We start from the raw sequence: 23,438 nt of genomic DNA on the forward strand, positions 1-23,438 counted from the left end.
AGCTCTTACAATAGAAGGACAGGATTTGTATTACATTTACATGAGCTCGGAATAAATTACCCATGATGGAAAAAAAAAAAAAATGTGAGCGAGGACTAGAAAAAGGGAAATCTGATGAGACACATTTATTTATATCATGTATGCCACTTGTGAGTTTTACCTCATGCATTTGTGTACATAGCACGCAAACCAAGGAATACTCAATCCAAGACACAAGTCATGTGACTCAAAGGTAACAATAAGTCAGGATAATATTTTTCTCCTGAGCCGACTAATATAAAGCACTAGGAACCGTTTATAACCATTTAATCGGATGATTAAATATTTGAAATATGTATGAAATACACAGTTGTCACATAAAACCAATAACCTGGGGGTTCACACTTTTTGTTGAGTGGTTATCTTTATGACAGAATGTGGAAGTGACGTGTTTTCCTTGTGGAATGATGCTGTAGACGAAAGGTCACAAACCTGATGACTCATCAGTGATGAGCCAGCAGTGGTCTTCAATGTGAAGAATTCAGTAAGATTACCCGAAAATGAAAGCTAAACACTAGGAACTACACACAAACACAAAAAAGGGGAATGAGGAAAACTGTTACAAAGCTAAAGAGCTAAATGAAGCTAAATGATCAACCAGGCCGACTTCCTTGCTGAACATGTGATGAGATTGTTTGGCCAAATAAGTTTCTAAACATTATTACTTTCTATAGTCCATATAACACAGCAATCTAGCCTGATTCTGATTGACTGAAGGGCGTTTTTACCACATGGCTATAAAACAATTTCAGTCCTGACCACGTTACACTTCCATATCACTTCGCCAATTTATTTCAGTTATTTAAAAAAGGCTAAGAACCAACAACAGCAATATATATATATATATATATATATATATATATATATATATATATATATATATATATATATATATAAACTGGCCAAGCAAATTTTTTTTTTTTTTTACCTCTCACAAAAGATATCTGTTGTGCGATACTTAAAAAATATTAAACAATCCAGGACTACCATAGAACAATATTGTAAAGATTATTACATGTATTGTTGCATGGCTTTATTTGTATTCCACTGAGTATACCAGCCATGTGCTGCCCAGCTCAGGTAACCACAGCAGGTGCTGCCGCAGTGAGCTGGAGGATCAGGTGAGGCTCTGTGTGTGTCATTACCATAGTCCTCATTAGACCCCACGGATGGCCTGTAACCAGACACAAAGCCAATCTGAGCAAACAAGCACACTCACACAAATATTGTCAGGTTTCGCCAGAGAAACCAGGGACTACACTGTGTTTCGTCAGCGAATTCTTTTTCGGATGAGCTTGAAATATTTTAAGCAGGCTAAATAATTCTACATCTGATTTCCCGGCAGGATATCCTGGAAGGAAGAAAATTCCTGTATGTTTTGATAAGTTAACGAGTTAAGAGTTAACGTCCACCCAAAATTTCCATTTAGTCCTCATTGTTTCTGTCATATTCGAGTCTTTCACAAAACCAGATATTTTGACAAATTTAAATTGATAGTGGTTGTTTGGTTTCGTTCGCTTTTATATATATATATATATATATATATATATATATATATATATATAGTTTTGATGTATGAACATCACTGGAGCTCTAATGCCTTGCTCATGGTCCATGACATTTCCTTCTTTAACTGGCCTTTGCTTATCAAGGGAATGAGACACAGACACATGCAAAGTATTTCCAGAATGTCAATCCATTATGAATTGCCATTCCATTATGGAAATATTTCGTGTGATAGGCTATAGATTTAATTCACTAAGGAAGTGGACATTATCATGTAAGCCGCTAACATCTGATTTCATTCACAGCAATATCAGTCAGAACTTTTTTTAATATTATAATATTATTTATTTTATTTTATTTAATAATATAAACTGTTGAGGTTTCTTCAAGCCTCATGTGATTTTCTATAACTCCGGCCAATCAGCATTAAAAAATGGCTCACTGTAAGGAAGTGTAACGTCAGGAAAGTAAATCACGCAAACCGTGTGACAGTCGTGATGTTAACAATTGTTGTTAACAACCATTACTTCCACATAAGAAATCAAGCCAAACTGGCTATATCCAGCACCTTAAGCCAAAAAGTACAGCAAACAGAAAGAAATCAACGGAGAAACTTCCTCTGTATGAAGATCAGAACACGATATTTTTACGACGTCATACTTCCTGCTAGACATTGTGCAGCTTGAAAGAAAACGGAAATTCATATTTTGTGTAATATTTGTTTCACAGAATAAAATAATTTTAGACAGATTATGGGTGACAAAATAAAAATAAAAGTGTTTATATACTGTAAAACTTACTAAAACATTTCCACAGCACAATGCAACTTTTTCCAAAGGCTGCAATGACAATTTTATACATAAGTCTGCTACAACATACAGATGAAAATCTAGAAAACATTTGAAGCTACAAATAATTGACTAAATAAAACACATGAACCTTGGACTTATTACCTAGCCCCATGGTTAACTGTGGTGAGGGATTAATCAATGAACAATATATTACAAAAAATAGTTTAATTGGAAGTCTAGAAAACAGTATATTCACAGAAAAAGGTAAAAGACCATAAGTACTTAAACTTCTCAGTGTATACAAAGGTTCTATTTGCAGGTAATGAAAACATTTAGCAGCCTTGTGGTAAGCTATCATTGTCCTAAGCAAGGACTCAAAACAAAACCACCATAAGCTTTTAGATAAAAGCTTTAAAGCTTACTTATCAGCACATGAAGTCATGTGTGGGACATATATGCACTATATTTCTGAAATAAAAAGTGACATTATGACAATGTGAAGGTGTTGTACTAAAATGGGTAATTACACATCTTTTTATAGCCGATGCAACAAGTATGTGAATTTTAAATGTATGCCATCTTTTTCAAAATTCCCAATTTGTATATATATATATATAGCATACAGAACACTGCTGGAAGTGTACTGACAATATAACAGGATGCTTGTGTAAACTGCACACAAAAACTGACACTGAAATTGTTAATTGCACATGCATATCAACAATTCAGATCTAAACATCTGAAATTTTTCGATTTCACTTTTTAATAAAAAAAATAAAAAGAGTTTTCAATTTCTCAAAAGATCACTTTGAACCAGTTTTTAAACACACTTGGCATCCAAAAAAAGAAAATATTGAAGAAAAAGGAAAACGGAGTTCTCTTATACAAATTGTTCACATAGATTCCTTTTTGTCTTCCAATATCTGTCACAAAGTCCATTTGGATTCACCGTATCAAATAAGCAAGTGCAGCTCCGAATGTAGCCACACTACCAATGGCCATCAATGCGTTTCTCACAGCCGCTTCTGTATCTGGGACATGAAAAAATTCCACAAAGCCATCCTAAAGGAGAAAAATATACATACACTAGGTGAGAACAGGTGACAAACAAAGCAAAACTTAAAAATAAATAAATAAATGCATATGCAGTTTTGTGATTGAAAAAAATCCTCACCCATGCTTTGTTTTTATGCAGCCAGTCCCGCTGGGCTGTGAGAAGATATGAAGATATCTCTTCCCCCACCAGACTCACACACTTGCTATGTCCTTTATCACTCTGATGCTTGCATAAGATTGCCCCAAAAGTGAGAAGGCTGGCAATGCGCCCCCAGTTTGTGACGCCATCGCTGAAGAGTTCTGTTGCCACAGTCTTGACGAAACTCACATCTTCTCCTCTCTGCTCCAGATTCAGACGTGCAATCATACCTGAAAGAGTGAGATGTTAAAGGTCACTGCTGAATCATAAATGCAGCAATACGTGGCGCGAGCTACCAGGCCAGGTGCGTGCTGTGGGCGAGGCTGCCATTAGACTCTTAAACAACGTTACCCTGCACTTATCAACCCATAAACATTATGAAACAAAGCGAAATGGAAGCCGTAGATCCAGCAAGAACTTGTGAAATTACCTTTGTAAGCCAGTTCGTGCTTCACTGCAAGACTTTCCACAACCCGATTCATTGTTGCCAGAACCTGTTTATTCCCACTTTTAGAATGAGGGAATCCAGTAAAGTTTTTTAAGAAAATGTCAATAATCTCTCGTGTGTCCATTTCCAGGGCGTCGTAGGTAGACGTGTTGTAATCATGTGGTATTTTCTCGCAATCCGGCTCAGGCGAGGATGGTACCGAGCCCTGGAGTGTGTTCCCTGTGAACCGGTTCTGGTGCTTCAGTTCTTGCAATACCAGTGTCTTGTGAAGCAATCCGCCCGATCTGCTGTCGCCGTTAAGAGCTCTTATTCCGATGCATGGCCACAAACCGCTGTCGTGTGAAACTTTACTCCCAGGAAACATTGTTGCTAATTCACATTAATGCCTTTAATCCAATTGATCAAATATGTATGGTAGGAAACGACGTCCTTCAAAGTTAAAATTAAAACTTAACGCAAATTAACCACATTTTACTTTAACAAGGTGAAGCTCCTTGGTGGGAAGTTTCGATGTCATATATATATATATACACACAGTCGCAAGGGGGGGTAGGGTGGGGGGGGCGTGTTTTCCGTCTGTTGACCAATCATTTACGAAAACATGTACTTCGCTTTCGAAATGTTAGGTACATCGGTTTCCGCACGTAAAGTGCGCTCCACATTCGTGTAAAGCCCAAATCTGTGACAATGCGAATATTTACATTCTCTTCGTAAAACGAAACTGGGTGCATCAGCAGAAGCAATGTCAAAATGTTTCAAAGCATTAACCTCCAATTCCGTTTAAAGCGACCAGAGATCAATGGCCTATTCTTGTGTTTATGCTTTCTTTCCTTGGTTGGTCCGCCTTTTTTCCAAAGAGTGGCGCTCCCCCTAGTGAGAACTTGTTGAAGAACAGAATTTGCAGTAAATAGTTTAGCCTATTACACAGGCAAATCACGAGCAGCCACAGCTTCAGATCTATTACGATTCAGTTTTTATTTTTCAAAGAGACCCATTTAATTTAGCAAACAAGATTAATTGGCACTTTGGAAACTAGTAAACACCGGTTCCGCGGCACGCTAGATATTTGACAAGAAATAGGCTATATTCAGACAATACTAGCTTAAAAGAAATATACTGTTTATTATGAGTGATATAATGAATGCATTACTTTTTTTATATATATATATACTTTTTTTATGATGCCATTATGCCATAAATATGCCACACAAATATATTTGTATGCGACTGTTCAATCGATTTACTCAAATTATAATATAAATGTTTTAATACCACAAAAGAACACATGGACGTTATTTACATTTAGTTAGAAAAAAGTACCACTCAAGAGTTTTTGCTAATAATGTAAAACTTTATTTGAATTTCAGACATAGATTCAGTATTCATTTTAAACATCTGTCTTTACTTCTCGATTCGACATCCTTCCCTAAATATAACTGTGAGAGACTAGAGGATTCTGGAAACTTCTGGAAATCCACTTTCAAACACAAATTAATTCAAGTGGAACATCTTAAACAATAAAGAATATTTAAATGGGGCAAAAAATATAAGATAATTAAACAATAAAAGCCTCATGAAGCAAGCAAATAATACATCTTTGTGTGTCTAACAGAGAGCGCCTTAAGTTGTAGATTTAGAGTTAATATGTAGTTGAATATCACAAAGTCAGTAGTGGAAGGATTTCAGTCCAGTACTGTCTGAATTTAATCCAATCGATTAAAAAAATCTTTCTTTACTTACGATACAAGCATCCTTAACCTCCATATTTACATTTCTCACAATAGAACTGATGATATTCTTGTCAATATGTTGCATCAAAAAGCAGAGAGAGATTCAGACACACAAAATTAACAAATAAAAGGTAAACCACAAACTTAGTAAATATTGGAAAGACAACTGAGACCGATAATGTGAGACGAAATGCACAAATATGACACCAGATTAACAATTTGACTATTTACAATTTGGCTGCAGCACAAAATAAGATTATCTTCTAGCATTGTGCAATAACGCATTCCTCAAAGGAAACATTGTACATCCACACATACCATCAAGTGACAAATACGAAGTGCAAGACCATCATTTTTCCCTGATGTATTGCCAACTGCCAACAGCACCTCAACCATACATGAAAAAACACATTCAATCCCTTTGATGTAATTCACCTTTTAGTGAGACTTACAGAGTGACAGTACAATAATTTATCTATTTTTGTTACTAAGAATAACATGCATTAATATACATGTTTTTGTTAACTTCACATGGCTAAACGGTTTCTTTTAAAACTTCAGGCCACATGTTAGCGAGTCTATGTGGTTTTAGAAAGGACAACTTGATTAGACTATGCACATCCTGATTTAGACACTTGGATTGACTGCCTAGGTTCAGTCTACATTTGCTCTGTAAAGGTATCTACCCTCATACTTGGACTTTGTAGGGAGTGTACAAAGATGCTGCAGCTAGATGCATGACCTCTGAAGGACACTTTTCTAAATGATGAGAAAAGAGTATCTTTTTGAAGACCACAGAGGATAAATGGGTCAAAGGATATAATATTCCCCCCCGATATTGTTATAAAACACCCGAAAAATAAGCTGCATGTCAAAGCAATCTATGGGTAATATTTTCAAATACTTTTTATACATTTAAACATTTAACTTTGTCCAAGTTTAAGTAGAGAATTTTACTATTTAGGTCTAAAATATTTTACAAATATAGAACCAAAGGTGCTGCTCAATTCTGCAAATTTCCTTCCGCACCTCATAAGACAAGACAAGGTGATTATGTCATCATTATCTCAGATGGTCAAAGGGATCATGTGCATCACATTACATATGTGTTGTATATCACAAAATAAATTGCACACTAATGCCATTAATGCATACACTGCTGTTAGTGTACTCACAAGCTGAATATATCCAGATGCCCTTAAGATATAACACACATAGCCACCACTTTCTATGAACATACTTTATCTTTTAAAGTATTCTTTGTGCAATGAAAATTTCATTTTCTAAAGCCCCTTTCATTCTCATTTCACATTCAAAGACCATTTCAGCTCTTGGCTATTATCAGTGAATTACAACATTGTCTGTTTACACCCAAAAGCTGCGATTACAATAATCTAATCAGAAAGATTGGAACCGCTTGCTCAGAGCCTACCACGGAAGGTGAAGGCTGAGAATAGTAAAGCAATCCAGTCGTAAGCAGCCGTTGGTTCAACTGAGCCATATTTAGAGAGCGAGAGGTAGAAGTGTGAATGAAGGCTACACAGCTACCAGCCACTCTTTACCAAAATTGATCTGACTATTCTGTTCACTGATTATTATTTTTTTATATATATAAAACATTCATTAATTTGTCATTATGAAGGAAAAGAGGGCTGCCAATGTAATCTGGGTCCAATGGCTTGTCAAGTATTGTCTATATAGAAAACAATGCCTTTTAAAACAATCTTAAATAATTGTTCACATTTTAAAAGCATCTTTTGAAAAGCATTTTATGAAGTCTTCAGGGGTTTGTTCATAATATCACTAATATACGGGGTACACGGAGTAAAGTGCATCATGCTCCACCAGGGCCTGGAGTAGCAAGGGTTTCGTTTATCCCTACTCTGAAGAGGTTAACAGAGCTGGGATGCTTAGACCAACTGAAGTGAAATGAAAATGACGGCAAGACTCTATACCCAAATTAAAAGAAACAAAACAAAATAAATTGATAACCAGTCCTGATGAAGCTGGTCTGGTGGGGCTGGGGAGGTTTTGGAAGTTTGGTAAGAGGGTTTATTCAAAACCTATGGCTGACGTTAGCCAGCCAGTTTACTTGTAACCAATGAGGACTTTCTCTGCGGAAGGTCTTGTGGGGTTGGAATGTGATCCCCGGTGACGATGTTCTTGTCTGGACCAGCTGCGGCAGGCAACTGTTTGTTCTTCATCTTTGCCTTGGCCATGTTGTAATCTCCTGAGTCAAAATACTTTTGCTGGAGACAAAAAATAAAAAAATAAAAAAATGTGTAAGCACCTGGAACTTTAAAAATCTATATTAATGAATGGCTTTAAAACGTGCTTTTCTTCAGTGGTTAATTTTTTTTTAACTTACCCCTTTCTGCAGTCTCTTCATCAGGAAGTCGGAGCCACCTGGCTTTTGGCCCAAGCTGGGATACTTCGCTTTCAATTTGGCCTCCTCTGTCCGCACTGGGTTTGAGTTTGTGTCCTGGGATTCCTGAAAAACATTTATTGCAATGTTATTATATATTAGTTATATATTAATTCTTATATGTACATTGACATACAAAAGGTTGGGGTTATTAAGTTTTTTTTTTTTTATATATATGATTTCGAATTAAGTCTCTTATGCTTATCAAGGTAAAAATAAAATTGGTAAAAAATACAGTTAACATTATTATTCTGAAATATTATTACAATGTAAATAATTGTTTTCTATAGAAATATATTTTAAAATGTAATCTATACTTGTGATGTTAAAGCTGAATTTTCAGCAGCCAATTACTCCAGTCTTCCATGGACGACATGTTGATTTTGTGCTCAAGAAGCATTCATTATCAATGTTCGAAACAGCTGATACTTATAAACCATGATGCATTTCAGGATTTTTTGATTAATAGAAAGTTCAAAAGAACAGCATTTATTTGAAACAGATTTTTTGTAACAATATAAAAGTGTTTACCGTCACATGTTAATATCAATTACTACATCCATGCAGATTAAAACTATTTTTTAAAAGGGGTATGAGAGACATTTTTGTATTAGTTTTTGTTATTGAAAAGTGGTCTGCTTTCATTTAGTCTTACTACTAAGACTATAAAGAGGAAAAAGGAACAAACTAAAAATCAACACTCAAAACTCGGAAAGATAAATCTCCCAATATGAAAAACACCCAAAATATAATAAGACAACAATAAAACAAAACCCCTTTCATCGTGTGATTGTTCTTCCTGCAATTACCAGAAAATGTGTGGTACATTTCTGTGCAAGGTACAGCCAGTTTAACTTGGGATTAAATTCCCAGGTGTTTTTTTTTGACTTCACCATTGTCTCTGACTTCATATTCATATTGAAACCAAATATTGAAACTAATGTGTATCAATCTGAATGCAATCTAAAATAAACAAACAGCATGTCTTGAAATCCTGTCACAACTCAAACTATTCAACATTCAAGTTTAGACAATTTGTAAACATCTTCAGATTTCTGTTTTGTTGTGGTGAAAAATTAGATGGTTGTTTTGAACAGTAAAACAGCCAAACTGGTCTTCAGGTCTAGCTATAACATAGGACAGCAAAACAAAATTACAGAAGGTTACAGAAAGACAAATCGGGGCTTTCAAAATTTCAGAATCTCTGGTAGCCCTTCGAGCAGGCACTCTTCAGGTTTTGGTAGCCTGAAATGAATTTATCTAACCCAAAAAAATATATAAATACATTTTTAATGGAGAGCATTGGATAGGAGACAAAACCTAAAACAAAACATTTTCAAAATACAAATATCAAGGGAGGAATTTTATTTCACAATTTAAAGGATATATGCAGGATTTTTAAACTCTTTTTAAGAAATGCACAAATAAAATGAATGCCGTAAAAGTGGGGTAGAGTACTGTTTGGTAACATATTAAACCGTAAAGATTTGCAGTTCAGATACAGAAACAAAAATTATATACACATCACATTTAATCCTTTATTCCAATTTTAGGAAAAGACAAATATAAATATAAATATCTTACCGTCTTAATTGTTTAGATTTTTAGAAGGCACATTAGCTTCTTATCGAACCACTTGTTCACATTTACAACTATACATGAGTGCTACATTACAACAATGTGTAGATTTCGCATTGGTCTGAACAAAAACAGCAGATGGGCTTCTTGAATAGGTAAACGAAGCAGTGCTGCACTCAAACTTTTCTTATTCCTTTCAGAGATACACTCATATAAAACACCCATGCCACGTTTTGACTTTGAAACATGCAGCGCTCTTTTTATGAATCCTCTACATTGCGAGTAAATCAATCGCATATGTGACTAAATCTTCACTCTGGGTGACTAAATTATGTCTAATATTAACCAATGGCTAATAAGATTTTACTCAGATTTTACTTGTCAGTGTGTAAGTTGGAGGCTAAGTATAAGTTTAGTTAGATATATTTTGAATCGCCAAGCACTCTCTGACTGTGCGCTTCAGAGTTTCACTCTCCATCAAGCGATTTGTGCTGTTTTTCAGTTCATCTCAATGGATGTGCAACGCACCTGTATTTGACGTACCATAAACTCTAGTGTGAATGCGCACGACTCACCGTCGCTTTCTTTTTGGAATTGAGAATTGATGATCTACATATAAACAATATTCTTTTACATATAACAATATAAATTCCCAAGTCTGCGGTTGTTTTTCATGTCCACTGGTTGAAGCGACCCCAATACCCAATACAGTTTGGACTAGTTTTGAGAAGCAACTGGGCAGGATTTGTTTTGAAAACCTGGCAACCCTGATCTGAACGCACGTGCTGGAGATATACTTCTTAGCACAGGAGTGCCTTTACTGACAAGATGCGCATGAAAATCGCATTCGATTACCCTAACTCTAACCCTAACCCTACTCTGGAAAGGCGAGTTGTCTCAGCAAGGGATTCATTCTTTTGGGTTGCCTGCACACGCGCAACATCTAGTACAGTGGTTCCCAACCTTTTTCAACTCGCGGCCCACACAACCAAACACATATGTTTGCGCGGCCCACTTCAAAAAAATAAACTGACCCCGCTATTGTTGGGTTAATAACTTAGTACTCAGAAGCTAGATTTTAAACTGTATTTATTGAATAAACATGGACAAAAAAAAAAAAAAAATATCGCGATTTTTTTGATAAATTTTGCAATTGTGACACACACCGATATGCTTTTACAGTCATAAATGCATTCAAGATTAATTTTAAACACATTTCCAAAAGAAAACCAATCAGAGCTTTATCAAAAAGTTGTAAAATCTCTAGAACAGACATAAGTCAAAATTATCACTATAGTGAAGATGTAAAAAAATGTATAGACTTGTGGCAAAAAAAAAAAATCCTGTATACAGGGACTTTTTTTTCTTTTTTGCCATGCATTCTTCATTGAGCTCATTAATTGTAGCGGTGCCTCAGGTGTTTGCAGTGTGTATACAGTATGTGTATGCGCTCAGCAGTGAGAGCGCATAAATATAACGCGAAAGCACATTAAAATAATGCACGAGTGCGAATCTCTCTGTTCGCAGCAGATTTCCTTTGCTCTGTCACAAAACCAGTCGTGCTTGCTAAGAAACACGCTGCTTTGCGAGGAGAGAGTGTGCACACTTAAAACGTGTCTCCTCTCACTTAAACTGCATCCTGTTCACTAACAAATTCACTCAATGCTCATGTGTTAGACATGAATTATTTTCCCACATTTTTATTTCTAGCCTTTTACCGCAGTGAGAACGCTCTGATCCGTCAACATTGGCTCAGAAAAAAGGCGCATCACAGACGGTGTGTGAACCTGGAGTTAGGCATATGCCCAGTCTCTGTTCTCGCGCTAGGCGCAATGCATTCTGATTGGATCAGATAGCATACTACGGGAGGTCAGGGCCACGGAAAACTGTGCTATAAAGCGATTTAGAAATCGCGCACGCTCAAATCGTGATTTGGTTGAAAACCATTGATCTAGTAGGTTCTGTACAGGAAACAGAAATGATTAGTTCATCCCTTGAGTCGTTTGTTTATAATGTGCCAGCCCCATATACTACAGGCTCTGAAGTCTGTACTGGAAAGAGAAATTATTAGTTAATTTCCCGAGTCTTCAGGTCTCTGTTGTTCGTTCTTTTGTGATGTGATGTGAGAGAAGCAATGGAAATTACAGAAATTAGTTAATAATTCCCAACCTTCCTTACAAACAACCATTTAGTTTGTTTCTTTACTTTTACAGTAACATATTTTTTTGGTCTTTTATTTTTACTTTATATTTTATTTGAGCTTTTTAAAAAAAATTCTTACAACTTTTGTGGTCATCCATAACGAATGTGGTCATAAAGATTTGGTTAATGCTTTAAACTAGGGCTGCACAATTATTCAAATTTCTAATTGCGATTACAATTTTGGATGCCACAATTACATAATCGTTCAAAGAAGCAATTATTCGTTCAAAGTCCACTTATGTTATTTTGCATGTTCAAGATCCTTTTTTTCTTTCTACATATTATCTTAAGGGCTTTTCCATTGTCTTAATTTTAGTTTTAGTATAACATTATAATACCATGCATATTTTTACCTTTTTATTTAAAGAAGAAACTAATCCAATGTTTACTTGACATTTGAAGCTTAATACTATAGCAATAAATATATATTCAGTTAGTCTTTTCATCTTGTTCACTTTCATATAAAAATATGGCATGTAGTTGCTTCAAACAAAGGTGTAAACATAATGAATTTAATAGTTATTAAAAATCACAATTTCAAAGGAATAATTGACATGATTTTAGTCATAATCGTGCAGCACTACTTTAAACTTTATCCGTATGATGCGAAAAATCACTTTAATAATTCCTAAGTATAACATTACAAGATATTGATCTGACTGGTGAGATGAGAAAACAGCAAACGACTCAGACCCAAAGACTCGGGAGATGAACTAATCAATAGGCCTGTGGCAATAATCAATATAAATCGACTTATTACACAATATATGTACGTGACCTCGATAATTTTTGGGGACGCAATACATTGCCAATTATATTTACACTGAACAAAATTATAAACAACACTTGTTTTTGCCACCATTTTTCATGAGCTGAACTCAAAGATCCAAGACTTTCTATGTACACAAAAGGCCTATTTCTCTCAAATATCGTTAACAAATCTGTCTAAATCTGTGTTAGTGAGCACTTTTTCCTTTGCTGAGATAATCCGTCCACCGTGGCATATCAAGATGCTGATTAGACAGCAAGATTATTGCACAGGTGTGCCTTAGGCTGGCCACAATAAAAGGCCACTTGACTACATTATGCGGAAACATGATGTAAACATGAACATCAGGTTTAAGTAAGTGTTACAAAACGAGTAACAGAATAAACCAATCAAACACTGTTATTTCATGACGTCTGAGCTTACTAACCAATCAAAAGGAGGCTCGTGCTTGTGAAATGCATGTCTATCACCTCGTTCAACTCATGCAGGTGACAGCTCAGAAATCAAAATTGCAAAATTCTGAAAGATTGCTGTGTTAAAGCTGTCGATGAGCAATAAGCAATCAGTAATTTTAATATTACGGCATTTATTTGTAATGACATGATAGTGGACGAAACTGACAGACACCACTAGAGACTGAAACGAACGAGGCGCAGCCCTATTCTAATGCCCACCTGAGTCTCGTCCATCTGCTCCGACTGCGTCTCCGTGTCCTGGTTATCCGATGACATGGCTGTTCGGCGTTTGCTGACCAAGTAATCAGCGTGTTTAAGTGTAAATTTTGCCGTCTATTCGTGTCCGAACTGTTCCACCCACTGTGTTCAGTATCAAAATGGCGTTCGCTGCAGTGACGTCATTTTGGAGGACGGTCACGCAGCGGAAGAGCCAATAGGAATCTGGTTTGATGTTTGAGAGACAGGAGAATCAGCCAGTAGATTTCAAATAGTCGTATCAAAATAAACAAGTATCCAATGGTATGCTACAATGATTTTGCGAGCTCACACAACAATAAACACACATGATATGGGACAATTTAAACTTTTATGTAATATTAAAATCTACAGTAGATAATAAAAGACAATAAAATGTATAAAAGTTCTCAATAAATGAAAGGTTTTTAATATGTATCATACAAGGAAAGACCTTGTAATTGCTGTTAACTAAAATAGTAATTATAAGGCCTGGGTCTTAGTAGACTTAATTTAAAATGCATCAGTCATGCACTGGCGTTTAATCTGTAATCTCCTACCCCAAATGTATTACATTTTTCAGGTTTCTCATGCTTCAGGAAAGAATGACATTTAATACTTTTACCAGTGCGTTGATGACAAGTGTCGGACTCCATTTTGTTTTACGGTTTTTAATTAATTACAATTTAACAAATTTATACAAAATGTATAAGGAAAAAAATAAACAAATAAACGGTATATGTAAAACGAATTGATCACTAAAAACGCTAAAAAACGTAGTAAGCGCTTTTCTAAAAATAGCATATATATAGTTTTTATTCCTGTATTGAATATCTTTGCAATGGCCTATGCTTGTTTTATGTAGTACTTACACGTAATTAGTCACAAAATAATAATAGAAGTCGCAATTTGTTTCTGCGGCTCTTCTTTTTGGCATGACGTCACGGACTGGGGAGTTTATGGCGGGAGTCTCGCGCACGGTCGGTGGAATTACAGTTTAAAAAAGTCGGTTGCGATAAAATCGGCCAGTATAACGTTTCTTGTTATCATCAGTTTTATATCATTAAATACTAGTAGATATTTGTTGTTCTTTAACACATTTTTTAAGTTCTTTATTGTCAACTTTATCTGGTAAGACGTTTTTTTTTACACTGTTATGTGCTGTTGAGCAACAGAACTTTTGTTCTGATTCCAAAGGCAAAAATTGACAATTGCACATTATCTTTTTAGATGCTATTTTTTTGGGCTTTTTACTGGTGATCTGTTACAATCATCATGGCATGTGAACAGAAACTTCGCCCTTTTCAGGTAACCTCAACAGTTAAAGATAAACGTTTGTTTTCTCACATGTAACGTTAGCGCAAATACTAACATTACTGTGTGACGCTTAATTAACTTGGGCTTGTCTAACGTTAGGCTTTTGCTAGTCTTTTAATTCGTTGTTAACCTAATAATATCATGTTTACCAATTGTGTGTGTGTGTGTGTGTGTGTGTGTGTGTAGAGCTGTCAGATGCTGCCTGATGTAGTGTCCACCGAACAGCAGTCACTGGTTCTTGTGAAGAAACTTTTAGCCATTGCTGTCTCAAGCATCACTTACCTCAGGGGTCTTTTCCCAGAAAAGGCCTATGGTCGCAAATATGTTGGAGGTAAAAATGATACATTAAGTGAAACAGGTTACAGAAATCTTTACTATCTTTATTATTTGTGTATTTTATTATTTATTTATTTTTTCTTTTCTAAGAGCTGAAAGTCCTTATACTGCGAGAGCATAGCTGCCCTGGTGCTCAGCAGATTGTGCAGTGGTAAGTGGACAGTTGACACACAGTCATGTTTTCACATTCCCTCCATGACAAATGTATATTAAAATTTAAAGTAGCTACATATTAATACATCATTTGGGAGTATAATCTGTTTGGAGAACATCTGGTTTGAGCTGCATGGAGAGTATCTCACCTCCACTGTTTCAGGTTGCAGGGCTGTTTTGATGCACTTCAAAGAAGATATGTAAGTTTGTGATTTTGTACTCTTCTGTATTTTTGTAGTTTTCATTTATGTTTAGTAACAAGACATATACTGATCATCACTCATAGTAACCTTTTGACCTTTTGCATCTGCTTTGCTTTATCAGCTACGAATGGTTCTTCTATCAGTGAGTATTAACTAATGGATTTGAAAACAAACAGTAATCAGTTTAAAACTGTACATTGTATGACGTAGTATGACAGTTTATATGCTATATATTATATATGTCTTTATATATATATATATATATATATATATATATATATATATATATATATATATATATATATATATATATATATAAATATATAAATGTTACTGTTTTACTTGTAGGTTTACTGTGATCCAGACAATCCACAGGTGATCAGATGTTGTCTCTTTGGCTGAATGTCATCCTTTAATGTTACCTAATCTCTCTTTTAATATAATACATTACAAATGAAATCAGTGCATGACAACCTTGTTTATGAAAGACTTGAATTTCCATTTTCACCTTTCTATCTTCTCTTGTGCTGCAGAAAGTGACTGAATGCTACCAGTTTAAAATCAATTACACAGAGAATGGACCTCAGATGGACTTTGAGAGGTGACATTTTTGTCTGAGCTGTTATCAAAACTAGTTGATGGTTTACAAAACACTAACTTACTGTATTTACCCCAACATATATAGCTTCCATAAAATTATATGCTACCACGTGACTGCATACTGACCATATTAATGTTGTGCTTTTGAAAATAATTGCCTGTGTTTCTAGCAAAAATGGACAGAGTCTGACTAAAATGGCCTGTGACAACACCCAGAAATCCAGTATGCTGCTAGTGCGCAAGCTTTACATGCTGATGCAAAATCTTGGCCCGCTGCCTGACAACGTCTGCCTCAACATGAAACTCTTCTACTATGATGAAGGTAAATCTACCTTGCTATCTGCTACAGACACTACCATGTACACGAAGTTGTCCATGTACATTGTTTGTCATTTATTTCTTTTTAGTATGTGATAAGTAATTGTGGAACTCAATATTTTTTTGGATTATTAAAAGCACTGGATACTTTGCTGATCTTCACACAACATAAAGTTCATCAGAGATGCACAAACTAGAGCCTTTGGCCCAAATTTGGCCAGTGATGACCTTCAATTTGGCCTGGCATATCATATCACATGAGGAAGGAAAAATGGGAGAAAATGCCCTTGACACATATCTTCACTTCTAATTTATCTTTATAACATTTTTTGTTTCATTTTTAGATTGCGACGTAGAGAATATAAGTTAATTTGATTGAAAATTGAAATTCTATATAATATAGTTGAATATAATGCAACACTTACCTTTGGCCAACATCTCTTAATCTAGTTTGGTTTCTGTGTTTTAGCATAAATCGTTTGGTCACCTCTGGTATCAATATTGTGTTATTCAGTGTCACTGTGTATTTGTGTTTCAGTGACCCCTCAGGAGTATCAGCCACCTGGCTTCAAGGACGATGACAATGAGACTTTGATATTTGAGAAGGAACCAGTAAATCTGACCATGGGAGAGGTGGTCACACCTTTTCATAGTCTCCGAATGAACGTCACCACTGAGCGCAAGAGACTTGAGCCGGTGAGATAAAGAAGTTAGACGTCTAGTGATCCGTCTGGTAGAAAAAAATAAAAATAAAATCAATGATGTTAAGCAGTGATCAAATGCTTTTTTTTATGTGCATGAAAAGTTTGATGAGGAGGAGGAAGTATGTGTGAGTACAAAATGGTCTTTGAAAATGTTTGAAGATGGAATGATGTCTGAGACCTCTGTTCAGCAGGTGGGGTCTTCTTAATAATTAGCTGATATGTCCTCATTTCCTTTTCTACCTTACCATTGCAAAATGTGAGAATTCATCTCAAATTATGGACTTTTTTGTTCGCAGGAGTGTATGACAAAGGAGAAAGTCATCACTGATGCTGGCATTGAATACTCAGGTGAATATTAGACTCTGCTTTGCCAGTTTAATGAGATCAGCATGAATCAATCAAGAAAAATGCAACCAACTCCCAGCAACTTTTGCTCATTGTCTGCCACATTTACAGAAACTCAGGAACACTCCCAACGGGCTCACAGAAGCAGCAAGGAGGATCTTGACATAACAAATGAAAAGGTAGCATTATACAATTTACCACACACACAGGTAAGTTATCAGTCTGCTCTAGTGGCCTGTGTATGAGATAAAGTTGTATTTAGTTATGTTATGTGTATTTTAGATGGACAGTCTGGTAAAGAAAACTGCTGATCTTAAGGTGAACGCAAGGAAGACCAGGAGCGGACGCATCTTTGAACCTCAGGTGGGAAATACACAGCCCATGGCCCATGGCCCATATCTGTATCTGGCTGGACTTTTATCACATATTTTACCAGTCTGATCACTGGAATTTTGTGAACAGTAAAAAAAAAAAAAAAAAAAATGGATTAGTTACATGTAACATTCTGATGACTCTATCATGCAATCAGAGCCAGGAAAAAATGTGAAGTTAACAAATAAAAACAGGTTTTTTGTTCTGAATAATTAATTTACTTAAATACACTTCCTCTGTCTGCAGATCTCTCAGTTAGAGTTCCCTCTGAGCCAAGATCCCCAGCCATCTGCCCCGAAGAAACGCAAAGTCAGTGTACCTAAATAACATTGACTTGTACAGTCACACAGCAACATACTAACACGTGCTGTTTATTTATTTTTTTGATTCATTCAGTTGAAGAAATGCATTGTTAACAAGTTTTATGGTTCATTGGCGTGTGATAACTTGAGGAGTGCACAAATTAATTTTGTATTTTGTTATTTATGTTAGTTTTCTATTAGATCAATGTATGCCTAGAAATGTTAAGTAGCATGACAAAACCGTAGTCACTGCAGCTGCAGTACCATGTACAAATGTAACCAGTCCACTAGATGGCAGCATGTACTGTGCCAGAGTATATTAAAACACTGATTCCAATGAAATAACATGCAGCCCTGATTTAGTAAAGCAGACAGTTATATGTATGTACTTGAACCTGAGTGATATAATAAATAATTAATTTTAGAATGTATGTCTAGAGAAGTACAGATATTAGACTCATTTGAACAGAAAACTAGATTTGGCTTTGTTTCCTGATGCTGTTCTTTACAGCTAAGCAACATAACATCTTCCCAGTGAAACGGAGAATTTGTTGAATTGTCTAAATATATAAAAAATTAATCTATTAAAGTATTAGTAATATTTGTCTGATGTAAAGTTGTGAATAGTGGCCTGAATCTTCCTGTATTTTGCACCTGCAACAAGCTTCTTGAAGATAAATCAGCTTTTTGAAACACAATTTTTAATGTTATTTTGTTAAAAATCTCCCAAATTGCATATTCCAAATATCAGGCTTTCATACTTGGCTGTCTTTGGGACTAGAGTTGTCACTGATCAGAAACAACAGATTCCTCTTTGCCCATTCACACAAGAGCTTTTGTTTTTGACATCAGAGTTTGGTCCATTTAGCGTCCTGGAAAACAGCAGCTGTTAGTAGTCATGTTTGTACTCGCATGGATGAAGCAGACATCTCAGTTTGGACCTAAAAGTACAATATAAAATGAGACCTGCAGGGGGAGGGTAGTGGAGTGGAGTTTGGACTAAGCAATCGAACCAAGTTAGCTGCTGTCAGACTGTGTGTCTGTCTGTCTGTGTGTGTGTGTGTGTGGGGGGGGGGGGTTAATATCACCCCTCAGGACTTCTGAGAGGGCGACTTAGGACATTTAGCAGGGGACTGTGTTCCCCTGACCTTGCCAGAAGGGTAGAAAATGTTTTGCTGCTGATTAGCAAATCTTCAGCTTAGCAGCTTAGCTAAACTTTTAGTGCAATTTAATTTATTTATTTTTTAAAGAAGGAAAACAAAACATTCATAATGCAATAAAACACAGAGGATAATTTCAGTTTGAATATCAAATATTCATTTTCAATTCAAATGAATACACACAACCTTCCAGATAGTGATAGTTTTGATAAGATTTAATAATTTATTTACCCAAAAATGGTACATATTTGTACATGAAAAGTTCATATTAGTAACCAAAGTGTTCATACTTGTACCTTTTTGTGAAAGCTGAGAGAAATCAAATGTGAACTAAAATTGCACCTTTATCTATGACCAAACTAGCAAAGCAAAAACAAAAATGTATAGGATTTTTTTTTCACTTTTACCCTATCGATTGGTATCCATGAGATAAAACGCGTCACAACCAAGCTGAATTCATACTTGGCATCCCTCAACATGACAGAGTGTTTTACACGTGTGTTCCCTCTGAAATATCAGTACCGTACACTTGCCCTTGGGCTGGATGTATGTGCCTGTGAGCTGCGGACCATCACTCCTGTCAGCAGAGTGTGTGTCTGACCTTGGGCTGTAGTTACAGACTTGGCACTGACTAATTTCAGCACTGGACTTCATATCGACACTGCAATGGCTAATATGTTGGATGATAAATAACTATTGAGTGTGAAGTGAATGGAGCTCCTGGACAGGACAGAGTGGCTCGCTAACATGAACCTCGAATTGAATACTGAAACTGCCCACCAATGGATCCATGACCAGTGCTATCTGTCTTATATTTGACTAGAAACAGCAGGATTTAATCTGCAGGCTAGATGTTCAAGTAGATCAACACACACACACACACACAAATATAAATATATATATATATATATATATATATATATATATATATATATATATATATATATATATATATATATATATATATTTATATATATAGGCTATTAAAACAAAATTCTGGCATATATTCCACCTCATGTTGACTTTCAAACATTATTAGATCCAACTGACTTTCACTGTATGGACAGATATATATCTATATCTATATAAATATATATATATATATATATAAATATATATATATATATATATATATATAAATATATATATATATATATATATATATATATATATATATATATATATATATCCTTTTGTCCACAGTAGAAAAAAGTCATCGAAGTTTGGAACTACATGAGAATGAGTAAATAATAGAATTTTCATTTGTGGATGAAATGCCTTTTAAATGTTAAACATAACCCACTAAGTGGTTATGTAAAACGTTGGCACCTAACGTTTACCCAAATGTGATCGACATCAACTATGATTAATTCAGCAATACATCTGAGCGCTTTGAGAGAGAAGCAGACCCAATGAGAAATCACTCTTTAAACAAATGTAGGCGAGCAAAATCTTATATCGGCGAGCCAAGAATTAAAAAAGGCATAGCGTCTGACGAATCTCAAGAATTCCGAATCAAGACACAGTTTGTATTAGAATGCAGTGTGCATGTCTGCTCCATAAAGTTTTGAAGTGTGCTGCCAAGTTCACTGCAGGCTCTCACTCTCACAACGTATGCAGAGTGCTGGAGGCAGAGAAAACTTTCCCTCCATCACTTCTCTCTCCCACATGCCTGGCCCCACCGCGCCTGACTTCTGCCCTGGTAGCCGCTGTGCCTCTCCGAGTGGATGGGTTTTCATCTCGCAGGGATGCGAGGGCAGCCACTCCGCTCGCCCTCACACTCCATCCCCGCGGAGCAAAGATTTACATTTGTACCGCTGCAAAGAGCTCAGTACTGCAGGCGAACAGCCAAATCCATGCAGCACTGATTGAAACACAAAAACAGCTTGAGCGACTTCAGTCGAGTCTCTAGAGATCAAGGACTCCTCAGCCCGGGATGACCGAAGTTTATGCATGTTAAAAAAAAATGATATCAGTGGACAACATTCTAGCAAACATATGGAGTGAGTCAGTATACTCTAAAATATTTCCTTTAACACAAATAGAACTGGAGTAATGTCTTCGATGTAGGCAATGCAATGCAATGCAATGCAATTTTTCAAATCAAATTTTAAAGCTTTTAGTGGTAGCATTTGTATGCTATTTTAGTCTATATATAATTAATACAATAATTTTTTTATATATATGTTTACTCAAGAAGTTAAACCATTCAGTAATTCTTCTTAAACTCACACTAGGGTGTTGCTGGGGAGGACGGAGGCAAAAAGAAAGATGTAACCGACATCTCAATCATTTAAGTAATTTTTCTGAGCAGTAGCTATAAGCAAGGAAAGGGCCTTTGTCCTAGTCTGGCTTTCATTTCCAGCACTGCAGGAATTGTGATGGCTGTGCCTCGGGGCAACAGAGGCACCTTAAGGAGCCCCACCTTTAAATCCAGTGTTCTGCGACTCCAACCATGACCCCTAGCTGGAGGGATCCCTCAGGCCAGATTTAAACGAGCTCCCGCAGGTCCTTCTCCGTGCCTCGCTCTCCTTCACAAGCTCTTGCTGAACCGGTGCAGCCTGGTCTTCCTAGCCATTCTGATTTGTATAACAGTCAAAGCAAAGGCTGGACTAAATGGCCTCACATTAGGTAAATGCTGTGTGGCTGTTCACATATGCAGACAGGGAGATGTGTGGAAAAATCAGATTTGACATTTTCCATTATGGCGAAAGCGAATTCTGTGTGTGTCACAGTACAGTGTGTAGCAATTCTGGAGTGCCGCACAGTACTTGTGAATAATACAGACAAAGTGTCATGATTGCTGTCTATTGTTTTTAAGAGCGTGCCTCTCGGTCCAAGAAGGACGTTTTTTTTTTTTTTTTGCATTTGTGACGAAATAGATCCAGCTGTCTTTTTACCATTTATTCAGGCTTCTTCCTTTTCTTTTTCCTTCCCTCTCACTATCATTACCGCTATTATGGAGGACATGAGAGACGCAAGGCAAAAGAGGCACACAATATCAGGTATTGATCCACACCCATCACCACACAGAGAAAAAAACGTGGGTTCAGGGGCTGCACAATTCAGACTGGACAGTGCGATCGATAGGATGCTCTGTCAGCCGTTGCCATGGCAACTCCCCGAGCAAGGACAGACCCCCCGGCGTTTATTTACACCTGTCTTCTACTCCCTGCCACCTTGTGCTAGTCCCTGCCAGCTTGTGCTGGTTTAAGTGTCACTCAAAAAGGTTAAATGTTATACAATTTTGTAATGTATTTTGTTGTATTTAAAAAAAATGTTTACAGTGCAATTTGGATTTTTCTCCCCAAAAAGAGTACAGCGTAAGATTTTGCTGGTGTACACAATATCCAATGTCTTAATGGCCACTATTTGCTTGTGTTCTTTGCACAAGTGTACAGGTCTTTACTTTATGTTGACCCCAATTTGCAGGTCAAGTAAACATGCTCAATGCTGCAGCCGCTGACTTGATGAGGTCATAAAAGAGAGCTGGAGAAGAACAGTCTAAGGCTTTTTTCAATGAGTGCATGAGTGAGCAAAACACTGCAACAAAGAGCGGATCAGCAGACAACTTAACACTAGAAGCCAGCCAACTTAACACAGGAATCGTTTTAGACACAATCTATTCGAATATGGATTGCTTTCAAGGAGTAAAAAAAAAAAAAAGTAATTATACACTCCATACACAAGCATACACTCCACAGCAATGTCACAGAAGACATTTTTTGGGTTCATTTTTTTTTTCCTTAGTGTAAAGAACGTTTTAATAATTTAAAGAACATGTTTTCCACTATACATATATATATATATATATATATATATATATATATATATATATATATATTCCATGGATATTCAATGTTCTTTTTAGAACCGTTGATGCCAATAAAGAATGTTTATTTTTAAAAGGCACAGTGGAGCTTTGGAAGAAATCTACATCTCTAAAAATTGCTAAATTGGGGATGCATTGTTATTCCTGACCAATTCTGATAATCTTTAAAATTTTATGTTACTAATAAACAGCCAAAATTTAAATTATACAATATTTTGTTAAAATAAATGAAAAATAAAACAGTAAAGACTAAAATTATTCACTTTTAATGCTACATTTATGCATCAAAATATTATAATGTACAGTATGAAAAATGTATGTTCATTTCCAGTTTACTAAAGATTACTTTTAACAATGTTAATAAATTATTATCGCTTTTAAAGATCTAAATGTAAAAATAGGAGAAATTTGCATTAATAATTAA

The 23,438-nt window shown here is 35.9% G+C and overlaps 3 protein-coding genes across 6 annotated transcripts; 1 reads left to right on the plus strand and 2 right to left on the minus strand.

Annotated features, from left to right (window-relative positions):
* Positions 1-2,295: 2,295 nt before the first annotated feature.
* LOC128031010 (induced myeloid leukemia cell differentiation protein Mcl-1 homolog) lies at positions 2,296-4,479 on the minus strand. Its single transcript, XM_052619182.1, has 3 exons — positions 3,962-4,479; positions 3,511-3,761; positions 2,296-3,398 (listed from the first exon to the last, which is right to left on the minus strand). The coding sequence occupies exons 1-3, from the start codon at positions 4,341-4,343 to the stop codon at positions 3,282-3,284; spliced, it is 750 nt and encodes a 249-aa protein (XP_052475142.1). The 5' UTR covers positions 4,344-4,479; the 3' UTR covers positions 2,296-3,281.
* An 830-nt stretch (positions 4,480-5,309) lies between these two features.
* On the minus strand, positions 5,310-13,526 carry LOC128030983 (alpha-endosulfine-like). The gene is made up of 3 exons (XM_052619100.1): positions 13,358-13,526; positions 8,078-8,200; positions 5,310-7,958 (listed from the first exon to the last, which is right to left on the minus strand). The coding sequence occupies exons 1-3, from the start codon at positions 13,412-13,414 to the stop codon at positions 7,785-7,787; spliced, it is 354 nt and encodes a 117-aa protein (XP_052475060.1). The 5' UTR covers positions 13,415-13,526; the 3' UTR covers positions 5,310-7,784.
* A 787-nt stretch (positions 13,527-14,313) lies between these two features.
* LOC128030981 (HORMA domain-containing protein 1) lies at positions 14,314-18,378 on the plus strand. 4 transcript variants are annotated; one of them, XM_052619096.1, is made up of 15 exons: positions 14,314-14,503; positions 14,603-14,680; positions 14,876-15,020; positions 15,116-15,176; positions 15,342-15,378; positions 15,503-15,523; positions 15,730-15,756; positions 15,915-15,982; positions 16,152-16,303; positions 16,838-16,995; positions 17,105-17,194; positions 17,300-17,351; positions 17,460-17,557; positions 17,631-17,711; positions 17,967-18,378. In XM_052619096.1, exons 2-15 carry the CDS (start codon positions 14,648-14,650, stop codon positions 18,045-18,047), a joined length of 1,104 nt encoding a protein of 367 aa, XP_052475056.1. In that variant the 5' UTR covers positions 14,314-14,503; positions 14,603-14,647; the 3' UTR covers positions 18,048-18,378. The 4 variants fall into 4 exon arrangements, with proteins under 4 accessions (XP_052475056.1, XP_052475058.1, XP_052475059.1 ...); XM_052619098.1 differs by having other exon boundaries at positions 17,460-17,527; XM_052619099.1 differs by having other exon boundaries at positions 17,105-17,128.
* The last annotated feature ends 5,060 nt before the right edge of the window (positions 18,379-23,438 follow it).

Source organism: Carassius gibelio, chromosome A16 (assembly GCF_023724105.1).
Source record: "Carassius gibelio isolate Cgi1373 ecotype wild population from Czech Republic chromosome A16, carGib1.2-hapl.c, whole genome shotgun sequence".
NCBI classification, from domain to species: Eukaryota; Metazoa; Chordata; class Actinopteri; order Cypriniformes; family Cyprinidae; genus Carassius; species Carassius gibelio.

Excerpts from the sequence above, each read along its gene's own strand:
- LOC128031010 (XM_052619182.1), bottom strand. The coding sequence starts at position 4,343 with ATGTTTCCTGGGAGTAAAGTTTCACACGACAGCGGTTTGTGGCCATGC. Across the intron at positions 3,762-3,961 it reads GCACGAACTGGCTTACAAAG|GTATGATTGCACGTCTGAAT; the intron begins GTAATTTCACAA and ends TCACTCTTTCAG. Across the intron at positions 3,399-3,510 it reads TGCATAAAAACAAAGCATGG|GATGGCTTTGTGGAATTTTT; the intron begins GTGAGGATTTTT and ends TTTCTCCTTTAG.
- LOC128030983 (XM_052619100.1), bottom strand. The coding sequence starts at position 13,414 with ATGTCATCGGATAACCAGGACACGGAGACGCAGTCGGAGCAGATGGAC. Across the intron at positions 8,201-13,357 it reads AGCAGATGGACGAGACTCAG|GAATCCCAGGACACAAACTC; the intron begins GTGGGCATTAGA and ends AATGTTTTTCAG. Across the intron at positions 7,959-8,077 it reads TGAAGAGACTGCAGAAAGGG|CAAAAGTATTTTGACTCAGG; the intron begins GTAAGTTAAAAA and ends TTTTGTCTCCAG.
- LOC128030981 (XM_052619096.1), top strand. The coding sequence starts at position 14,648 with ATGGCATGTGAACAGAAACTTCGCCCTTTTCAG. Across the intron at positions 15,983-16,151 it reads CCTCAGATGGACTTTGAGAG|CAAAAATGGACAGAGTCTGA; the intron begins GTGACATTTTTG and ends CTGTGTTTCTAG. Across the intron at positions 17,558-17,630 it reads ACAATTTACCACACACACAG|ATGGACAGTCTGGTAAAGAA; the intron begins GTAAGTTATCAG and ends TGTGTATTTTAG.